This window comes from Apis florea, unplaced genomic scaffold (genome assembly GCF_048593485.1).
Source record: "Apis florea isolate Af1SG1 unplaced genomic scaffold, ASM4859348v1 contig_3391_pilon, whole genome shotgun sequence".
NCBI classification, from domain to species: domain Eukaryota; kingdom Metazoa; phylum Arthropoda; class Insecta; order Hymenoptera; family Apidae; genus Apis; species Apis florea.
Window position 1 is genome coordinate 1,793,402 of NW_028256754.1, and position 24,815 is coordinate 1,818,216.

The 24,815-nt window shown below is 22.1% G+C and overlaps 1 protein-coding gene across 1 annotated transcript in view; it reads right to left on the reverse strand.

Annotated features, from left to right (window-relative positions):
• LOC100872864 (uncharacterized) overlaps positions 1-24,815 on the reverse strand; it is a 36,700-nt gene that overhangs the window by 4,056 nt on the left and 7,829 nt on the right. The window contains exons 2-5 of the mRNA XM_086912528.1: positions 4,674-6,358; positions 3,223-3,779; positions 1,111-1,226; positions 420-557 (exon numbers count right to left, since the gene is read on the reverse strand). Coding sequence (XP_086768654.1) covers positions 420-557; positions 1,111-1,226; positions 3,223-3,779; positions 4,674-6,358 — 2,496 coding nt within the window. The remainder of the gene's footprint in view (positions 1-419; positions 558-1,110; positions 1,227-3,222; positions 3,780-4,673; positions 6,359-24,815) is intronic.

The following is a 24,815-nucleotide window of genomic DNA, read 5'->3' on the forward strand; positions in this document are numbered from 1 at the left end:
TAAAAATATTATAATCAATAAAAATGTTCCTTAAGAATGTTCTTATTAAAAAAATCATTTTTTCTTATGTTAATTATAAGAATTAAGAAAAATCAAAGAAAATCGTTTACTCTTAAGTATTTAAACTATTTTTATTTTTAAGTAAATACTTATTTCAAATGTTACTAACATATAATATAATATATAAAATGTTTTTATCGTTTTCTAGAAGATCGATAAACTAGATCAATGTGAAACGATCGATCGAGGAAAGTGATGATGCAATATGCAGATTATAACTCATTAATGCATAAATGCATAGGATAAATGGAAATAAATCATTGTAGTAAACATTACATAGTTTGAAATTGGAACGATAACATAACTTAGAATTATATGCAAGATTTCTTAAAAATAAAAGATATGTAAGAGATATGTACCTTTATGTCATTCCATTCGTGATCGTGCATTGCATACTCATTCACTCTTAATTGCGTTCCAGCCAAGCTAACACCAGTCATTTCATCTTGCAAGGAATCAATCCTAAAAGCTCCTGGTATCACGTGGTGTAATAGAAGCTGCAATTTAATCATTTAAATTGTAACAATATAATTTAATTGCTTAACATAGTAAAATAGAACATAAAGAGAGTAAAAGTAAAATATTTTTTTATTATTCGTAATTTCTAATAATAAACAAAAATTGCTTTTGATAATTACTTATAAATTATTATTTTTATTGATTTTATAAATTTTTATTGTGTTCACAGCAATATAATTTTTATTTTTAGTAAATAACATTTTTAAAATTATGTATAATTTTACATGAATAAATTTGAATTAAATATGAGGTAAATTAAAGAAAATTATCAATTTCACAAATATGGTTAATTTGTTTATTCATATTGTATTATTTTTTATATATTTATTCAATTTAAAATAAATTTATAATATAAAAAAAAAGAATTAATATGATATTTTAAATAGTCGTTAAATCTATATAATTATATGTATAAAATTAAGTTATGTAATATTATAAAATTGGAATTTTGAATTAATATAAAAATGCATCTTAAGAGTTCAATATCACGAGCAATTTTTGTTATATTATAAAATAACAAATGTAACATACTCCACTAAGAAGTCGTGGATTATCTCGGAATTTTTGTTCCGCTTTTTCTGGGCCACCAAGTTGTACTAAGAGCGTTCTAAAAGCTTTATCCGTCGGAACAAATATTGTGTATGGACCTATAATGTTACAACATAATTAATCTTTTGTTTTATAACATTGAATCATATTTATTCATAAATGCAAATTCGTGTAATAATTTATGCATGAGAGATTCGAATTATTTTTTAGATAAATTCGTTTTTTTCATGATATGAAGAAAAATTATATTTCGCGACATTTCAAGATTATTTTAATTTCTTTTAAATATGATGATTTAAATTGCTCAATTCTTCACAATTTTAAATTTTATACTATTAAGATAACAAAGATAAATAAATTCGATCACGTAGAAATGCAATGAATAAAGACTAGAATCAATTACAATCACATAATCCCAATCATATTTTCAATATTTAAATATTATTTGGCAACCATTAAAATTCTTATCATATTTATATTATTTATGTTTTTTATTTTTTAACAAATTATATTATTATATTATTTATTTTTTATTTCATTTTTTTCATTTTTATTGTATTATAAATATAATTCAATAATTTAATATATATTCGATTATCCGATACTATTGAAATTCCTAAATTCATTGCATATTACAAAATTTGTATAATTTGTACAATAACGTCAATTGAATGATATTCTTGTAAAGTATCATGAAAGTAAATACATCTTTCTCAATCACAAGAATAATTATCATCCGGTTGTTTCTCACCCAACATGAAGGGTATGAACATCGTTACGCTTCTTTGATTTTTAATTGACGGAAGTGTACGGTTTTTTCGTTTGACTAACGAGCCAATAATTGGATCTGATTGTTGCACGATCTCTGACGCATTGGTTTCTCTATTACTTATTTTCACAATCACTTTTAATTGCTTTGAAAGTGATTCGTCCGAGTGTTTAGATTATTAGTTACACAACATATTCATATAATTTAATATTGTCAATGTTAATAAAATGAAAACGTATTGATGTTTTTTGTAAATAGAATATTAATTGTCGATAAGAAATTGTATTGATAATTAAACTATTTAATTAATATATATTTTTAATTGTTTTTAAATTAAATTATTACTTAATAAAGAAAAGAATTTAAAATAATAAAAAAATTAAAATTATTATATAAATTATTATAGCACTCTAGAGCTTTTTTTACATTGAAATAAAAATGGATATCGTTATTGAATAAAAAAAAATCACATTTTAAAACATAAATTTTTCTGAATCGTATTTTCGTTCAGTTAAATAATAAATTCTAATCGATCATTACTGAACTTAGTAAAATAACAAATAGATTCAAGAACATTCAAACAAAACGATAAGTTATATAGATCAATTAACGTAACATTGTAAGATATAATTAAGCTAGCTTTTGTAATTTAAGAAGTATTCGTATAACGAGAAAACGTGAGTCATCATTATTCTTGCGATGAGACAATAATGTCGAAACATTCGAGCAATCCGTGAGAACATTTTTCTAATGAATATTGCATGATTAATTAGATATTGGAAAGGAGAAAAATAAAACTTTGTCATAATAAGAAATCGTATCAAATTGTGATTATACGTTTGAATACGTTTTCTGACAAATTAATGTTGTGATATATAAAAATATAAGAATACATGTATAATCTGTCATATATAAATTATGATTCACAAGTTTTACATTTCGAGATCTTTTATTGTTAGTAATCCTATTTCTTAATACATTTAAGAAAAAAATCGCAAAAAAATCAAAATTCTCCGATGAATTGATATTCGACAAGTATGAAAAAAAATTATAAAACGGCGAAAAATGCAATGAAATTCAGAAAGATTGTGTATATTAATTATACTGAATGCAAAAGAAAAGCCGTATATGTCAAAAACTCTTTTTTTTTCACATTTCATGACACGACCGTACGCATCAACCGTCATAAAATAGAAAATAGAAAATCTTTATTATGCATATGTTGCATTACCGATTAATGCAAATTTACAAATCTTAAAATAAAGTTAAAAAAAAGTAAAGTAAATTAAAAAAATACTATCTAATTTTGTACTTTAGATACTCACCAGTTTCGTTCAATACGTTATCCAGACCCGACTGCCTTAGATACTTAGCCATTGCGAACAATCCTTCTCTCCTCAACAATGTGGTCAAGCTTTCCTGTATTTGATTTCTCGTGGTAGGCGATTCGATGGTCGGCATGATAGTAGATCTTTCGAAAGTGTCCTGATAGATGATATTTTCGTTGTGTAAGGTGGTCAATGGCCTTGCAGTGGTCTGAATTGTTTTTAAACTCGGTAAAGTTTCGCTAGATGGTGAAGTAAAGTGAATGTAAGAATTGGTCGAATGATGTGAGAAAGTTGTCGGCACTGATGCAGGTGTTGTCGTAATGATTTCATTGACAGGAGCCATGGTTGGGATGAAATGACTCCTTGTTACAGTTGGATATTTCGCCGTGACTCGATTATCCTGATCTAAAGAGCTTAATTTAGGAGTAGTGTTGGTAGTCTTGACAGAGTTGTACACGTGGCTTGTGACACTCGATGCTGAAGATAGATATTTGTCTGTCGTCGATACGGAATTTGGAGAGATCGTCACATGAGGAAAATGTTCAGTTGGTTTACTATGAAAGAATATTATTTCGATTAATACCAATTGACAATATTTTTAGGTTATGTAGGATATGTAATGTTACACGATTAGATATGTCAAAAAAGATATTAATATAATATATATAATCAATAATATATATATATATAACTCAACATGACTGATGATAACTTTAGATTATTTAATAGTTTAGATTATAATTGTTATAAAATATGTAGAAATACGTATTGTTTCGATTCCTTGAATAACATGCGTACATTTCTAATAATTAATTTCAAATATAGGAAATAAATAAATACATTTCATTACATATATATTTTATATAATGCAAGTTCTTTAATAAATACTGATTTAATTGATTTAAAAATTAAAAATTTGATCAATACAAAATATTATTGTATTATGTATTATCTATTTATTACGTATGTAATAAATTTTCAGAGAATGTGATTTTCAGAGACTGATTAACTTCTCAATCATTCATATTTTTCGTGATATATTATACAATTATATATATCATAAATATTTGTTAATAAGAGAATTTTATGAAAAGCTACTCAATACTTCCGATCTATGAATCAATATATAAATCGATAATTTATTAATTTTTTCAAATGACGGTCAAGTTTCTAACGATATCTCTTCTATATAAAAACACTTTAAATATTAAATATACTTATAAAGTTAATATATTATACTTATAAATTTTATTTTTATAAAAAAAGATTGCACTATATCATATTATTATATCAACTATTATATATATATATATGAATACTATTTATATGAATAATTGTATTAGTAAAATGTATAAAATAAAATTTTACTGTATTATCAACAATTCTTTAAATTTTGTAAATAATTTTCTATAATAATTTTTATTGTTTTATTATACTTTGCTATTTACCTTTCGGTGTACCTTGATGAAACAGAAGTAGATCTCGCAGTAGTTGATCTGGAGGTAGTATATGGACCACTTTGAATTGATGTTACGATACTTTGTTTCGTCGAAATTGTGTTTGGATCCAAACTAGACGCGAAATTTTGAAGCGAACTAGTAGTGGTCGGATTCGACGAACTTGGTGGCAACTTTAACTCTCCTTTCTTAATTTTCTCCACGATAGACTCTACTTCAGTTCCTTCTTTATCCGCATTTCCTTTCACTCCTTGCACCTTATAACTGCCATCAGGTTGTTCCTCCAATACAACAAATGTTACCTTTTTCGCTGGCAGATTGTGAATCGGTGTTTTCCCAATCTCTTCTAACTTTCCATCACTTTTCTGTCTAATGACTTCAAAATCTGCTCCAGGAGGAAGCACACCCTTTGTTAATTCCTCAAAAATAGCTTTTGGTGGCTTGATAGTCGTGGTCGAGGTAGTTAACGCCAAAGTAGAGGTAGTCAATATGGATCCATCGGTTGGAATATTAGAAGTTAGGCTGTTCGAAGAGTCAATCAGCTGAACTTTTTTCCCATTAGGAAGCACGATATCTCTCGTACTGACATTCCTTGCATCATCGTCGACAGATTGAGCCAGAGCCAATTTCAATTGTTTCAGTAGAATTTCTCTTTCTGATCCTAATGAAGTAGACCTAGTTTTTGTTGTAACACTTTTCGACGTCACTGGTTTTTCAGTCTGATATATGATTTTGATCTGAGGTTTTGGTTTACCTTGTTGAATGAATTGATTCTGTTGTTCCTGAATCAAACCCAATAGATTCTCTGGTATAGTCGAAGTTACTGTTACCTTCTCTTGATGGGTCTTGGGTGAAACTGTTGAAGTAGATTTGTTGGTCGTTGTGGTCCTTATAGTCGTTGTTATAGGTGGAATTGGTGTAGTGGTAGAATATTTCTTTTGATGAGTGGCTATTGCCTTCAGAAACAGATCAGTTTCCGATGGAGTGATTTTTCTCGTTGGCAACGATACGAGTACAGGTGTCGCTGTAGTACTGACATCTATAGTGCTAGGAGAAGTGACTGGAATGGGTAACGAAGTTGTAGAGGTTAGTTTCTGCAGTTGTTGAAGTCTCAGCAATTCTTGCTGTCTTCGTAACTCCTGTTGTTCCAACAATAATTGTTGTCTTTGCTTTTGCAATAATTCTAACTCACGTTGTTTCTCTAAATATTCTTGTAATTGTAACGTTTGTCGGTCACTGAATAAAGGTTGTGATAGATCTTGTTGGAGATTTTGAAAGTGATTGTTAATGTTTTGATATTGGCTGCTATATTGTTGCTGTTGTTTAGCAGGTTGAGATTGAAATTGGGTTTGAGCATTCAGATAATTTGGATTATTGAGTTGTTGTGCTATTTTTTGTTGTTGTTCCTGTATCAACTGTTGTACTTGTTGTTGTTGTTGATACAATTGCTGAAGCTGTTGTTGTTTTGCTCGATCTACTTTATACTTTGCTAGAGATGGATAAGATGAACTAGTTTGTGGTTTCGAAGCGGCTTGCTCGAAGTTTGAAAAAGATCCTCGAGTATCGGATAACTCTTGGGGTCGACGGAACCGTTGTTGGTGTTGTTGAACGTCGCTTAGTATTTGAGCCTGTTGAGAAGCTGAGAGACGTGGTCGTGGATCATGTGGTGAATGACTCTATAAAAAAATTGTACACGTGTTAAACAAATTGTATGTTTCGAATAATGTAATTGAAAATTTTAAAAATATTTTTTAAAAATTAGTTTTTGTTTTAATAAAATATATAATTAAATCAAGATATTGGAATATTTTTGACAGATTTAAAAAATAATTTAAAATAAGTAAAAAGTATTTCATATATCTAGTACTAGAATTTTAAATAAATATTATATACAAATTTTAAATAAATATGAAAATAAGATTTTTAATTTTGTTAGTTAATTAAATTAAATTTGCATAATTTTGAAAGTTTTAATGATATATCGATTATATATTTTGAATATGTTTGAATAATGATTATATATTTCTTATAATAGTGATAGTGGATAAGTGAGATACAAATATTTTATTTAGGAACTATGACATAAATGTATATTATATGTATATATATTATATATTCATTTTTTTATTAAATTAAATTAAAGATTTAATGATACTAAAAATTTAGATATATGCAATAATCAAAAATATTTATCTTGATTATTATTTGATTGATTATATAAATTTAGAAAATTAATATAATTGTGATTTTTATATAACACAAATTGTTTTATATTTAAAATTCAAATTTCGATATATGTGCATCATGTTATACATTATTTATTTATTCTATACAAATACTAATATTCTAATACAAAATCTTTTCCAATAAAATCTTTTTTTATGAAAATCTTCAATTTTTCAACAATTAATAAAATAATGAAATTTATTTATCACATTAATAAATTCAGAAAGTTTACCAAAAATTTATAATCATGCGTAAAAATTTATATCAACTATGGAATAAACAATAATTCATTTGGATTTCATGTTTAATTATCAACACTTATAGATTTTGTAATTACTCATAAGGGAAGCTAGTGTGTATTAATTACGATTTTTATTCAGGAAAAAGAAAGAGTCCGATGCAATCAAGATCGTGGTAATTAACACAACTATTGTTTCAAACTCCCTTCTTCGTATAGCATTTGTATTCTACTGGGACTGAGACAATCTCTTTGCTTATTCGAGAAAGTATAACTCATCGTGGTTTTCATTTCGCAGCGTCCTCGCATAATAACTCGTTCGACGATCTCGAATTCAAATTAAAATCTTTTATAACATCTCGGTTCATGACAGCACTGTTTTTTCCGGCCTGTTCTTTTGTTACCTTTCTCTTTAAATCGTAGTACGTATACTAATTACATATATTAATGATGAAAAATTTTTAAAATTTAATATTATAATATTGTTAAAAATATGTAATCAATACGATATATTTTTATAAATATATTATAGAAATATTATTATATAAAAATTTATTTAAAATTCTATAATTTCAAAATGCTTTCTTGAAAAATGATGTATGTAGAATTACTGTTAATGTTTGTAGCTTTAATTTCTAATTAATAATCAAATTAGCAGAAGATTCAATTTGGCTGCGATTGAAAAAAGAATTTTAGCGGCCAAAAATTAGATATGTCTGTTATATTTTTACTTCACAAATGCAAATTATAGATAATTAATAATTATTTAATATTTTATAATATTTTGATTCTCGCATATGTTTTTTTATGAATTTATTATAAAGATGTATAATTTTTCTTTAATTATAGATAATGATCATTTATAGAAAATAATAGAGTTTACAATATCATATTTTATAATTAGATGCTTAGTTTGTTAATTATGTAAATGTTTATTAATTTATATTACATATTATTACATATTAATTGTTAATAACTGTTACCTGAATTGTATTTGTGGAATAAAAAAAATTAAAATATAATTTTAATTATATTTTAGATGCGACAATTATAAATTATTCAAAAAAAAAGCATTTATGTATATATATATCTAAATTAAATATATATATATGTAATGGTATTCTTATATTACATAATTTAATACTTTACAATTAGTATCTCTTTTTTTTAGCAAGAATATTAAGTATAATTATTGCGCTTGATAAACCATGACATTTTGAAGTTCGCTACACTTGACTGGTTAATAAAGTAAGTATTTATTATAGTGTTATTATTAATTGATTTCTGTATATTTCTGCTGTAAAAATATTCAATATATTTCTTATTAATAATAATATCACTAATAATATCATAATATATTTTTATAATTATGAATTTATATTGAAAATTAATGTGAATAGTATACTTAAACACATTTATTTCATATTAACAATATTCCATTATAGAATCAAATACGTTTTATTTAAGTTAAACAAATTTTATATATATAGAAATTCAAACAAAAATAAATTTGTACTTATAATTTAATGACAAATGAATTGATAAAAAATATTTTCTAAATCTTTCTATGACAAAGAAAAATATTTCTTTACATTGAAAGAAAATTTGAAATTATAATAGGATGAACAACGCAAAAAAAATTATGTTAGAATCATCATAAATTATAATTTAATTAATTTTTCGGTCATTTATCATCTACTCGATTACTTTTACTTAATTTCGTTTCAGAAGTAGCGTTAATAATCGGACACTAATACGAATGATTTCGAAAGTTAACACATTTTTAAATCAATAAATTTATATTAATATTTTGAAATAAATAACAAGATATTAGCATTTTAAAAAAGAAATATTAGAATATTTAAAATTTTTGAAATATAATATATATATTTTGATTTTTTGAAATATAATAAATTCTTATATTGTTTAATATATTATCATATTAAGAAGAATAACAATGAAAATTAGATTAATATTTATAAAGATCGAATTATATAATATGTAACTACATATTTAAAAAAAGAAAAAAAAGTAAAAACAACTCGTAAAATAGCAAAACAAAATTACAAGAACTTGGAAGAAAACAAATATCTATCGAATAAGTGAAGGGAAGAGGAAGTATGTTTTATATAGGGAGACTAAAGCATTTAATACAGAATTGTAGAATGCTAAAATGATTGAACCTAAAAGAGCAAAAGTTAACAAAAATGGATAATACAAAAATAGATAGAATGATAAAAAGTTAGGGAAAGCAAAGAAATAAATATAAATTGCGAGAAAGAAAGTTTAATTACTATTAAGGAAGATTAAAAATTCAAGACATAAGTACGAGTAATATAAAAGAGGAATGCGAATTTGAATGAATGGAAATAGTTATAAGCATATATAATTTAATGAGCATATATAATACAATATGAAATTAAAATTCAAATTCAAATTAGATAAAAAATTAAATTTATTAGCTATTTAAATTCATTATTTAAGAAACTAAACTTAAACTGAATTGTAATAAATTAATCATAATTTAAACTCAAATTTAATTATATTTACGCATCTTATTTATTTTACGTAACAAGTTTTACGATAATAAATAAAGAATGTGTGTACATTTATATAATCATTTATTTAAATTTGAATTTATGCGCTTAAATGATTATTACTTATGTATCTATTTCTAATTTATGTATCTAATTTGACTGATTGGAGAAATTATAAATAATGGAATAATGTGATGTCAAAGTAACTTGCAAAATATACGGATATTTTTTAAAATTATACCAAATATTTTAATATTGTTTAGCGTAATTAATAAATTGTATTTAATTTTCAATTTTAATTTTCTCTAAAATATAATCTCATATAAAATTTTATTCTATATTTTCAATTTATTTTAAATTTTTCTTTTCGTTTTAATAATTTGGAAAATATTTTTTATAATATTTTATATAAAATTATAGAATTGTATATGATTATCCAATACAAGATTTCTATTTATGAAAATTATTAAATATTTTTTTCAAATACAAATTTAATTATACATAAGTTTCTTTATATATATATTAGAAATTACACATTTATTAGATAATGCTATTTCATTAATGTGTAATTAATATTTGATAAAAAATATTTGATAACAAGATCAAAAATCAAGTCAATTTATTACTATTGTTACTTCAAGTGTAACTAATAGCTGTAACACTTTCTTCTTTTCTTTCTAATCTTGTAATAATGACCATGTACATGTTCACATAAAAATAATTTAAGAGCAATCAATCATGAAGTGTCTAAATAAATTAACAAATAGCAAGATATAAATAGGTTAAAACAAGTAACTAGAACAAGTTTTTACTTATTAAAGTTATACCTACTAATGGAACATATTACTTAAAAATAAGTATAATAAATTATATTTGAGAATAGAATAAAATAATACGTGTATTTATATTAAAAATGTAACATATATATATTATAAAATTATAAATTATTGTAATACGCTTACAAATGTTGATGATTATATATAGTATATAATATATTTAATATTTTTATGAAATATTAAAAAATTGTTTAATAATTCGATAATTTTTTTAAGTTTTTCCATATTTTTTAAATAAGAAACTATTTTTTTTATTTCAATTACTTATTGAATGTTTATAAATCATTAATGATGTAACAAAATAAAATATTAATATATTATACTACATAAAATTGGAACAAATTTTCTATTTATTTTTAAAAATCCTTTATAAATTTATAGAAAAGAATTATTTTCTTTATAAAAATTAAATATAAAAATTTTTTCCGATTTTTGTAACAAGAAATATATTATATATATATTATATTATATTGAGATGTTAGTTTTCCTCGATTAGTATTACGAAAGAGCTTCAGCTAAAAATAATTAAGAGACTTGTTAGAAAGTGGAAATTTAGAAAAACTGTAATAGATCTATGATATCAACGATAAAACATTGTTCATTTTTTGCATGCATTTGTATGTAACATATTGTCAGACTTCACGAAAGCATAACGAAATTATTTTCTTTTTGCATCGTATTCTATTCAAACTTAAAAAAAATCTGCATCACATTCCATGACAGAGAATACATCCTAGAAATGATTTTTTCACAATCTGCATATAATAAATATATCTGCTTTTAATGTTCAAAAATTTATGTTATTCGATGCAGTTTATTATTGTAAAAAATTCAGACTAGCAGATCTTAATTTTCTTTTAGCATAGATTCCTGCTAGTAATTTTTTGTAACTTCAAAATTTAAATTTGCAATACACATTAAACATTTGCATTCAAGAGACATTATAAGAAGGCCGATTTAAAAAAAATAAGATCAAAAGAAATATTGGTATATAAAAATATAGTTGGTTTAGGCTTATTCATTAAATTATTAACATTTATTATTTAAGTTCAAAGATGAAGCAAAACAGAAACAGATGTGCAATATAACGGAAATACACCCTATATATTTAAAACATTATACATAATATTATATTATGTACATTATAGATTCAACTAATTAATTCTTAAATTCAATGATAATTTTCCATCAATATTGTAATCTAAGATTCTGAGAAGATAATCTACTATTAGAATAGAATGAGCTTATTTAACGAACTTTTAATAAATTGATTTGTAAATTTTTGAATAACTGAATTTATTTTATAATTTTTTTTGTAAAAAGTTTATTAATGATTATTTTTCTATGTTTTATGTTTACTTTTTTTTTTCAATAAGTGTATTTTTGAATTAATACTTTTTTTTTTAAAAAGTGAAAGAAATATTCATTAAAATTTAAAATCAAATTTAAAATATTAATTGCATTTATCAAACATTATAATCTTTCGAATTGTTTTTTTCATAATATATGAAATTTAATATTTTTTGCACTCGTAACTTTTTATATTATTATTATTTTTGGTGAAAGTGGATAAATCGCAAATATTTTCTATATTTCGAAAAATATTATTATCATTTATATAAGTGTTAGTTTAAAGTTTTAGTTTAAAAAATATGCCAATTTAATTATTTTTTATTTTTGAAGAAAAGCACGGTAATCAAGTTATTTAATTATATACAATAATCTCTCAGCTATTATAAATAATTCATATAATACATTATTATTAAAAAATTATTATTATTATTTAAAAAACGAAACAAAATTGATTACGAAATACGATTTAATCGATTCAATTGATACACACTCTTCCCTACAAGTTAAACTCTTCCTCGAAGATTTTTATCGATCGCGTATTTTCTGACGTAACGAGATCACGTGCAATGATTGCACTCCTGTCCACGGATCGTTGGCCACAAGTTTCCCACAGCTGATGCGAAAAAAGAAAAACTAATCTGGGTGCGGCTTCCTATCTCTCTCTTTTATTAACGATCCATGTAGTAAAACTATTCTGTGGAAGTATCATTGATCAGGCAATAAGCGTTCCATAGATTCAGGGATCATGGATTTCCTTCGTCCGATATCACAAGGAGAAGGCCTTCTAAGATTGTACACGAGGATTGTTTCTGCATGCAACGTGGTGAATGGATTGAACGTGGAATGATCGGTGAAGTTGCGTTCTTTTATTTATATATGGGATTGAGGAAAAACTGTATTTTGAACTGTATTGAAATAATAACAAGGGATTTTTTAATATTTTTTTTGGCAAATTTTTCGTTAATTGCATCATCATTCAATTAGTTAGAAATAAGGGAATAAAAAAATATCAATGAGGAACAATAATGTTTTTTTCTTTGCTCCGTATTTTTATGTTTCTGTATCTAAAAATAAAAGTTGTTGTTTGTATTTATGTGTATTTATGTAATTGGTTAAGGCCGCTTATGTAATATAATTTGAGAAATTTCTTTGAATGGACTTCGCATGTCTTATGCAAAAAATAATAGGTTTATTCATTTAGCGTGACGAATTAATAATTTATTTACGGATTAAATACATTATATGGCTTTCAAATATCAATATAAGTACTTATTTATCATTTATTGAAATATTATCTTCCATATAATGTGTTTAAACTAACTAACAATGTTTTATTTTCATAAATGAATTTTAAAATATTTCGTTTTATTTCAATTCTATTAATTATTATTATTATTAACATTTTTATTATCTATATAATTCTTAATTTAAAAATTATAAAATTTTGAACAAAAATTTATATTATGATATAAATCCACACAAACAATATATCTCATTTATAAACGAAAATTTTTTTTTTTAAATTATTACTAGGAAAAATACTTAAAATTTTTTCATAATCATATTTAAAAATAATACCTTCTATTTCATGAATATATTTTTTTTAATTAATAAGTTTGATAAAAATTCTTATATAATTATATTCTTATATAAAGGTAATTCTTCTGAAAAACTAATATTTTAAATTATATTACATTTATATAATTTAAAAATACAATATTTTATTTCGATTATTTCAATTTTTCATTTTAATTCAATTCAATAATTGGATATCAATCGATTTTCAAAATTGAAAACTACTATAGCAAAATAATCATCAAACCATTACAAAATTGTTGCAATTGCATTAAAGCATCAAATATTATTCAATTATATTTCTCATTCAATTACTTGCTCAAATCTTATAGATTGCAACGATTTTATCCAATTAATTAAATTGAATCCATCGAGTTCAAGCCTAACCTCAAAGCAAAAAAAATATTTAATCAACTGTCTTTTCCTTTTTTCTGTTTATTTCTTTTTTCTATTGCACTAAGAAGACGTTCACTTTCCACTTATATCCAGGAGGAAATTCTTTCGTATTACATCTTCGAGCAACCTGACCAAGTACCATCCACAAGGAATATGCAGCCAACTAATGCTATTATGCCGGTAGTTGCATAATCGGCCGGCATGCACGATCAAACGCGTGCATTCACTGCAGAACACGCTATAGTCCCGTTATATAACGGGTGTTCCTTCACTTTTACGCCCGGCAGAGTATAGCGTTCCTGGCATTTAAGAGGACGGAGGATTTTTGCCACCTTTCGCTTTTCTTCCGTTTCACAGAATATTTCTGAAAGCGAAATCATTATTTTCTACATTCGGTATGTCGTTTGCTACGTTCTTTTTTTTTGTTTAACATTCGAACAGTTTTGGTTGCAAGATTCCTTTTACTTTTTTCTTTTAAGGAAACTGTGTGTATGATGGATGTTTGAACGTTCGAAAGAATAGATCAAAGAGTTGAAAGATGAAGAAATTAAAATACATTTTGTGGCATAAAAATATTGAAATGACGAAGAATGAAAGATTCGAAAATATGAATAAATAAAAAGTTAAAAATATAGAGAGATTGAAAAATTAAAAAATTTAAAGAAGATTAAAAATTTGAAATATTGAAGGATTGGAAGATTGAAATTTCAAAAAAATTAAAGTATTTAAATAATAAAAATTATTAAACTATACAAGTATATATCAAAAGATTGAAAAATCAAAAATTGGAAAAAATTTCAAATTTGAAAATTTAAATTTGATTTTTCAAACAAAAAATGGAAAATTTTTAAATTGAAAAGTCGAAATTGCGATATTATTGCTAAAATATTAAATATTTGAAAAAATTGCAAAATTTTTAATAAACTTTAAATGGAATATTGGAAAAAATGAAAAAATTTAAAAATCAGGAAATTAAAAATAATATAGAAATTGATTGTTAATTAACATACAATATATAAATTAATTAAGATACTTGTTAGTTAATATTTGGTTTATATAATTCATATGCATATATGAATAATTCTAACCATAATAATTCTTATAATTATTACCGTAAATCATAATTCTTATGATGTTTAAAAGTTTACTATTTTAATGTGATGCTTTTATTACGAACATATGAACGTTTTTATCTTTAATTTTAATCTGATTTAAAATTGCTTCCTAATTTCTTTATGTAATTAGAGCAATTCATTTTTGTTGATATTATGATTGCTATTGAGTTGTGATATTATTATAACTTATCATTACTTTTATTTTTCGTATTATTTTAGTAAAACCTAATAATTTAAAAAGGTATTTGCTAATTATCACTTGAAATATTTTTATAATGAATACAATAAATATTTTTATTTTCTTATTTGTTTGATCTTCTCTTTTAATCATAATTAAAATTTAAATTTTAATTAAATTTTTTTATTTCTTATAATATTCTAATTTATTAACTGGAGAATTTAGAGAAAACGTAATGTAAATATAATAAAATCATATTTAATCGGTTCTAATTTTTCTTTTTACTTTATTTATTTTTTTATTTCATAATATAACTTTTAATCTTAATTTTAATTTAACTATAATTTTACTATAACTATAATTTTTTGGATCTTTAATTTTACTTTTATTCGAAGTCATTAATAAAATATTCAAATATAATTACATGTATTTTATAATTATTTTATTTGGTGTAAAGACATGTAAATCTAATAGTGTATTATGTAGTATGCAAATGTATTATGTAATGTTGCATATTATAAAATATATTATGTAATGAAATGTTTGAAATGAATTATACATATAAAATTTAAAATTATGTATATAAAGTTATTTACAGATAAATATAATACAATCTATTTATTTCGCTTATATTTTCCAATATGGAACAATATAAAAATCTTATCATTTTTAATAAAATTAAATAATGTATATATCGAACACAATAAAATTGTATAATAATTTTACATTCAATCATACAAAAAGAATTGACAATTAACATGTTACAGTTTTTTTAATTACAATCTTGTCGATATAAACATTCAATATACCATCAAACTTCGATACGAATATCGAATAATTTATTAATATATACACGATGCAATGATTAGCGAATTCTTGTTAAAGAAAGTTTTCGTCTCTATGATCATTTTTAATTTTTTAAAACCGTAACCGTATAGGATCATTTACGAAATTCATAATGCATAAATTATGAATGAAAAGAATATTTTGAACGATACAAGAAAACGAGACATCATTAAAGCGCAGAGAAAGTCGATAATATTTTAAACGGAACGATTTGTTCCTCTTCCCACGACTTTCGAAACGGACATTACTTCCTGATTAATTTCGAATCGTTTCTCACGTTCAGAGATAGTGCTCTTAATGAAATTGAGAATCTTGTAAAAACTATAAAAATTTTTTTATAGTTTTTGAATTATTATGTGTGAATGAATTTTTTTATACATTTTTGATTGTTTTATGCAATAAGAATATAAACCCGATCCTATTCTTCTTTTGCATTTAACTGAAAATGGTATTTTTAATTAGTAAATTAATAATAGATCAATAAATTATGCATTTCATTCATGACTAAACATTTTGATTTCTTTTTATGAGAATATTTAAAAAATAGAACATATATAGAAGAATATGCAATTATTAATTATTAGAAAATCATTCAGAAATGTCAAAAAATTTTTACAGAAAGAATTTTTTTAAAAAAAATTTTATAAATCATTAAAATAAAATAAATTTTTGTATCCAGGCTGAGAGATCTGAACATCGACTTTAAGAAAGTACGCGATGTTCAAATCAAAATAATTCTTGAATTAATAATTTTATGTTGAAAATATTAATATTTTTTTTTATAGAAAATGGCGTGATAAAAAATATATATCAATTTGAAAAAACAAATGGTTCTGTACATGTTCTTTATATATTTATTCGTAAAAAAATTAATTATGTCAAGTTATGTGTTTCATAAAACTATTAAATTTTTATTCGATTTTTTGTATTATGAATAGTTTTTTTAGATATTCGAGTAAATCAATTTTTTTGTGTACTAATTATCATGTGAAAAATATATCTTTCTAATTTAAACATTATGTCAAAACAATAATTTTATAAACAGATTTATAATTATCTCAAATTGATTAATAATTTATTGATTCATGTTAATTTTGATATTATGAATTTAAAACAATTAAATATTAAAAAATATTTTATACATTTATATTAATATATATACTTTCAAAAAACTAGAAAAATCAAGAATTTCAATATAGTTTTTTTTATACAATACAAAATTATTACATTAAAACATATAATTAAAACATTAAAATAATATTTTTTTAGTTATTAAAATCAATATTCATTAAAAATTTTTATCTTAAAATAAATCTCATATATTCCTTCTTAGAATCTATTTTTAAAAATCCATCAATTTAGTTGAAAATTATAGATATTAACCAAGATAAGAAATATTATGCATAAAACTTTTTAATTTTATATTTCATATATTATAAAGAATTGAATTTAAATTCTATTCTAATACAACTTATTTGTCAAATTAAAAAATAATAAATATCATAAAAATTAATTTCAAATTAAAAACATCTTCATACTTTTATACCCCATCTCTTATAGAAAGTATTGGGTTGATTATTTTTACTTTCGATGCGAGATCGTTCGATTTTAGTGAAAGGACGACCTGTAATAAATCGTTTAACCTGAATTCTTGAGTGTATAGTAAGCTTGTATAGTTGTTCATATACCACATAGCATATGACAATTTTTATTACAGGATTATATAGAAAGAAATGCAAGTAATTAAGAGAAACGTTTTGAGAATCTTTCTATCTTATTTAAATATATATATAAGATACTCTAAATTGACCGAAATATAAAATAGTATAAATTTTTACGAATTCAATTTTTATTTTGAATCATTGCAATTTTGAATTGGAATTTGAATTATATTATTTGAGTAAAATTATCAAAACTATTTATTTGTCAAAATTATCGATTTTATAAAGTTTTATTTCTAGAAATTATAGATTTAGATTTCTTTATCGTCATTTTCTGTGTATTTAAATCATTATTATATTACTAATACTAAAATATATTTGTATATATTTGTATTCATTTATTTTTATTATATTATTTGAATTATAAAATCAATTACAAATATTTGCAAGCATATTTGTAATTAAAATCATATACATATATATTTTTTTGTCTATAAGAGAAACAATTAATTAAATATTACGCGAATATTAGCTGTTTAATATACTTTATGCAATATCCATATAAGTCAAAATTGAACGTTTTAAGTAAGAAGTATATGCTAATTTGATAAGTAAATGATTATAAATATTATAAAATAAATTTGTAGGATAATATTTCAATGTATTTGTTTAATATTTGTATAATATTTTTATAACTTTTTATAATTTCATCATAAAAGTTTATTTTTTCTCATCTAATGTAATTTTTATTTTTGATTAAATTTTTTTACATAATATTATGTACATATCTAATTTTAAAACTACAAATTTATTGAAAAAATTCAAATAATAAAATTATAAAAAATGCATATCGTATTTACTATGCATGTGATTTAAAATAATAAACCATAAAAATATCTAAATTTATTAATATTATTATAATATTATTATTATATTTTAGAAATAAATGGCTAAACTTTTCATAAAGATAAAAAATGTTATATTCCAAAATATATATTTATATATAAAATTAAAAAATTAATTTTCATTAAAGAAATTTGGAAAAATTAAATTCAGAAAAGTGAAAATAAAAACTTTATTTTTCAAAATTTTTTATAAGTTATATTTCGTTTTTTAGAATTAATCAAAAATATTTAAAAATTTCTGAATATTTCGAATTTTTATAATTCAATTTTTGAATATTATCAATAACATTATTATGAAAATATCCATAAAAATTTATTTAATAATACTATCTAAATAAAAATTCAAACGAATTAATCTGATTCACACTTAAGAAAAAAATGATAAAATATGATAACATATTTGATAATTTATTTCTTATTATCCATTTTATTATAATGAATACAGTACAAGTTATATAGAATACATCATAAATTAATATTTCTCATATTAAAAAATTTATAAATTGAAACTATAAATAATCAATGAAATTGAAACTATAATAAAACTTCTTTATCCGAACAATCCTGATTTTATTTATGCGTGGTTTATTGTTGAAATAATTAAATAAAAAGTTTCTTATTGTAAATTCTTCTTTTTTAGGAAATAATTCAGAAATTCATAAATAAAATAAGAATTATAATTCTGATTTCTCTGAAAAAGTTAACATATAATAAAATTTTGATAGAAATCACTTGAATCGGATTGTGATTAAAAGTTAAACTTTATTTAATATATAAAAAATTTCATAAAGAATTATTACTTATTTAACGAATATTTGGATATTTTTAAATAATTTGAAAATATATTTTAATTTCAATACATTGAGATTTATAAAACTTTAGATTCATATTAGCTATTTTTCTATATTAATTATTTTTTTTTTATAAAAAAATATAGATAAGTAGATAAATATAGGTAAATTAAAAAAGAAAGAAATATTAAAAATATTGTTATTAAGATCTATATAAATGTTATATCATGTTTATGTATTAAAGGAAGGATTTTATTAAATATAAATTTAATTTCAATAATATATATTTTATAATTATATTTTTTTAAAGTATTATTTTTTGCTGATCAATAAATATGGAAATTTCTCCGAGGACAAATAATATCCTTCGTCTTACTACAAAGAAAGAGAAATTTCACCCCGAGGTCACACAGAAGTTGCGCTTTCAATTTTACTGTCGTGGAATCACTTTTTTTTTGAAAGCCTAGAAACCTATGCTTCTTTTTTAAGAAACATATCATTGATCATAATTTGTATTTGAATAACTGAATACAAGTTTTGCACAATTTAGTTATCTCATTATAATTTCTATTCATAACTTATGACATATTATATATTTATATATACTATTAGATTATGTTGTTGTTATGTAGAAAATAAGCAATTTCACAAAAATTATTTAATATAATAAAAATGATATTTGTTATATATCGATTTTGGAATTAATCAAATATAACATGACATTTTTACTTTTAATTATTTTATAATAAAGAGATCTCTTTTTTTTTAAATTAAAATTTTTTTTAATAAACGTAAATTCTCTTCTTTTTTTCAATTTAATAAATGATTCAAAAAGAAGAATTTTTTTTTAAATAAGTGTTAATGTTGTATCAATAAAATATTATATAAATGTATTGTATAAATGTTATGTTATACATTATTATATTATATAATTATTAACAATGAGAATGATAGAGATAAAAATATAAAGATTTTGTTATAGAAAATTATGTTTCTGAAATTTGTTTATTGACACTGAGCTTTCCATTTAGAATTTCATCTGAAATTTAGAAAGAACTTCTATATATTTTTGTATGTTATATAATTTAAGATAATACAGAAAAATATGTTTATCTAGCAATAATATAATTTCGTATAAAATATTTTACTTAAAATTCAGAATAGCTGATGAGAATGGGAAATTTAAAATTTCTTTTTAATCTATATAAATATACGTTAAATAAATGCTCCTTGACCTTTCGTCTTTTGAAGAAAGATTGATTATTTGAATAATAAATTGAACATACAAACTTTTACATTCCAATCTGTGAAATTCTAAATAGCCATGGAAAATTTAATTGCATAATGTATTTAAATTTTATTCGAGAAAGTTTTAACGAAGAGACAATTACTATAATTATATATATATGTGAAATTTTAAATATGTACATATAAAAAATAAGATTTATATAAAAGTAACATTGAAATTTCATATTTATTTTATTATTATCTATGATTATAATATTTTTGTTCACATCTTAATTTTTAAAAAAAGTAACTTAAATATTTTTAAAATAGATTTTGTTAATTATAAGTATTCTATATTTATTAATATTTGATTATTCATTATTAATCATGATTATTATTAATTATTGATATTTTTTATTTTTTCAATTATCTTTTATCTTTTATTTTGTAATTTTTTATTTAATTTTAATAGATATAAGTATTGAAATAATACAATTTAGATTTCTTTTAATAAAGATTTTCATCACAAATTTTTATTTTCTAATAAACTATTATTATATATATTATTTATATTTCATATTTAGCATATTAAAAGATATTAAATACATGCAACTCTTAAAAAAAAAATGTTTTTATATTTAACTTTTAATATTTTTTTTTATTACCATTATAAGTTATTATTAAGTTCTTAATAGCAAACAATTTAACAGAAATCTGTGCTTAGATATTAAGAAATTTATTTGTTTAACAATCTCTGGAAATTTGAGAAATGTATTTAAATCGTATATATTACAGCAACAAACATTAATTAACAAGTATTATCTTTTCATGAAAAAATATTTTTTAAAAAATTTGTTACTGTTATATAAAAAAACTTGAAATATTGATTAATTTTAACCTAATATTGCTTTCAAGAACAATTTTAAATGTTTAATATTTTTTTTATTTAGTTCCTTTCTATGTATAAATCACATTGAGCTCGTTTCAGGTTAGAATTGGTTAATCAGGATGGTTTCTGGAGAAAGTGAAAGACCGTGTAACATCCTTCACCTTCACCTATTGTCCTTTATATTCGCCTTGATCTCACTTTGTGTGCTCGAGATATAGATAAATTGAATCGTGATCTTCAACAATCTTCTTGACTTTGATTAATTTCCTCAATGTATCCCCTTTCAATGATCTATACTTCGTACAAGAGATGTTTTATAGAAGGTTATGATATATTGTAACATAAAATATTAACACAACATAAAATTTCTATAAACATGTTTGAAAATTTTTACTTCGCATTTTTACTTCGCATCAAATATGCGGATAAAAAGAAAAAAATATTCTGATCTTTTCATAAATTTATAATTAAGAGGAACGAAATATATTCAAAAATTTGGAAACAGTCATATTTTTGCACATTATAATAATTTTTTGTAAATATTGTAATAATAATAATAAATGTTCATTGAATATTTCGAATAAAGAATACAATATTTAAAAATTTGTTTAAAAATAGTTAAAAATAAATATAACTTTCAACAAGAATTTTTCAATTTATATTATTATTCATCTGAAATTTTATTTTCGTCTTTACTTCACCTAACTGTGTCTAGAAATTGAGGACTTTATCTTTTGTCTACACATACTGTATGCATACTAAACATTATCATGAATACACACGTTTATTTATAATTACATTCTATAGATAAAATTTAATGATACAATATCAAAAATTTTTTATGAATAATAAATTAAATTCGATATTTGATATATCTGTAAGAAAAATTTTTACTGTCTAAAAAAAGAATGTCTTTAACAAACATATTTCAAAGTCACTGAAATCGACGAGGAGATCGAAAATTTTTACGAAAAATTGTCATATATAAAATGATATAATATATCTTCTGTATCAATTTCTCATTTATCATTTTTTGCTTGTTTTGCAAACAAATTTAAATCATTTTCCTCTCGTACGTTCGTAATAATTTTTACACGTTTGCAATGACACCATTCTATCATACCTTATAAACGATAACATGTTTGTATTAATTAGAATAATGCATAGTCTAGTTTTTAGTCATTTCCGACACGCTCTAAATAATTTATCCCGGGAAATAAAAAATATCATGCAAGCGAGAAATAGTGAACACCGTTTACATCGATGATTAACAAGAGAAAATTTCTTTCACGCTTTTTACGAGGTCATGCAACGTTTACTGAACTGTAATTGCACGAAGAAAATAAATAAATATGTAAATAAATAAACATATTATTAAATGATTAAGTTTTTGTGGAATTATTATAAGATATTTATTAAAGTATTTATTCAGTTTTTTTAATGTTATATTTATGTGAAGTTTCCTTATTTAATTCTCTTAATTATCAATTCTTTTAATATATTTTTATTTTATAGTTTAGAAAATCAACATTAATTGTAAAAAAAAAACATTAAAGTAAAAAATAATTTTTTATTTTTTACTTTATTATTATTACTTTTAGAAATAGAAACATAAGAAATATAAGAAAAAGAGAATATATAGAAATATATAAAAATAATTATATAAATAATAGAAAGATTTTAAAAACAATAAATATTTAAAGAATAAGAAGTTTAAAAATTATTTGCAATAAAGAGAATGAAATGGAAAGAGTAGTAAAGACGAATACAACGAAAAGAAATAGAGCAGGGAAACGTTACAATTGTTACAAAGAAAACAGTTAAGCAAAAGTTAAACCGAAAGTGAAAACGAAAATGTTCACCTTAAATGATTTATTATTGATTTAACGTCAAAATTTAAAATCAAAATTAAGTAGAACACCTTAAATTTTTCTTTACTTTTTATTTCTTAGAGAGAAAAAAGAGATTAAAATTGATATGAATGTAGAATAAATTAATTTCATCCACTTTAAAACCTTTTTATTTTCGATTAATAACAATGAAAAAAGCGAAAGAAAATTTTTTAAATTATATATTATATATTAAAAATTAATTATGAACAATTGCTTTATAACATTAAAATTAAAAAATTCTTAAATATAAGAATTATATTATTTCAATTTTTAAAAATATTCTAATTTTCTATGTGATATGAAATTATTAATTTTTAATATATACATATATTTATAAAAGAAGTAAAAGAACTAAATTTTAATCTTAATATTTTTAATTTTGTAAAGATAAATAATATTAACACAATTTTTTATAGAATGTTAAAGTATTTTTAAATTTAAATATCGATTTAAATAGAGATTCAGAATACAGAAATTTTTAATTTTCAATTATTAAAAAGAAACAATTATAATATTTTTACGACGTACAATTTTTATGACGTGTTGAAGAATTTTCAAATGCAGAAACTATTATATATTTACAATATAAGAAAAAAAATCTAAAACAATTTATAGATTTCTAGCTTTCTAATAACAAAAAGAGATTATTTATAGACAATTATTTTTCTTATGTACTATCATTTTCAAGTACAAATTTTACTAAATATATTCCTTGTTTTTCTTTGTCATTCTGTCAAGGAACACTTTCACGAGCTCGCCGATAAAGTTTAGAACATCATGCCATTTGCAGACGTTTCTCTCGTGCGTGACATCCAAGAAACACCGATTCTATTTCCAAATAGTTTCTCTTACGGATGTTTTTTTATAGGTCGTTCGTGAGTATCTGTGAAATCGAGAGTTACTTTTTTACCACTAGATTCCGCTATGTAAGCCTCGAGGAAGAAGAACCGGAAATCGTTCCAATAGGATGTCTTCGATGCTTCCGTTTTTATGCACGTAATACTCTACACATCGAACACGGCGATTTATCGTTTTTTCCTTCTAACACTCCTTCAGTGAAAGGATTTTCCATTTCTTGAAATTCCATTTTGAAGGGAAATTTAAATTATTTTTCTTTTTTATTTTTTTTATTATTTTTTAATATTTCTTAAATATAAAATAAAGGATAGATATAATTGTATAGAAAAGAGAACAATTTATTGACCGTTTTAATGACTTTGGAGTATATTGTCATAATCCTAAACAAATTTTTCCTTATAATAGTGATTCTGAATCTGAATCATGGTTCACAAGTTGCTCATTTTTGTTAATGAACTTTATTTATTTTACATTGCCATATTTTACAGAAGCTTTTTTAATTTTTTAAGTTACAAGCAATTCAAATAGTTATTTGATGGCGAAAAAAATGTGTTAATTTTTTTAATTTTCTTACTATAAAAGGGGATTGCAACTTAAGAGAGATTGATTA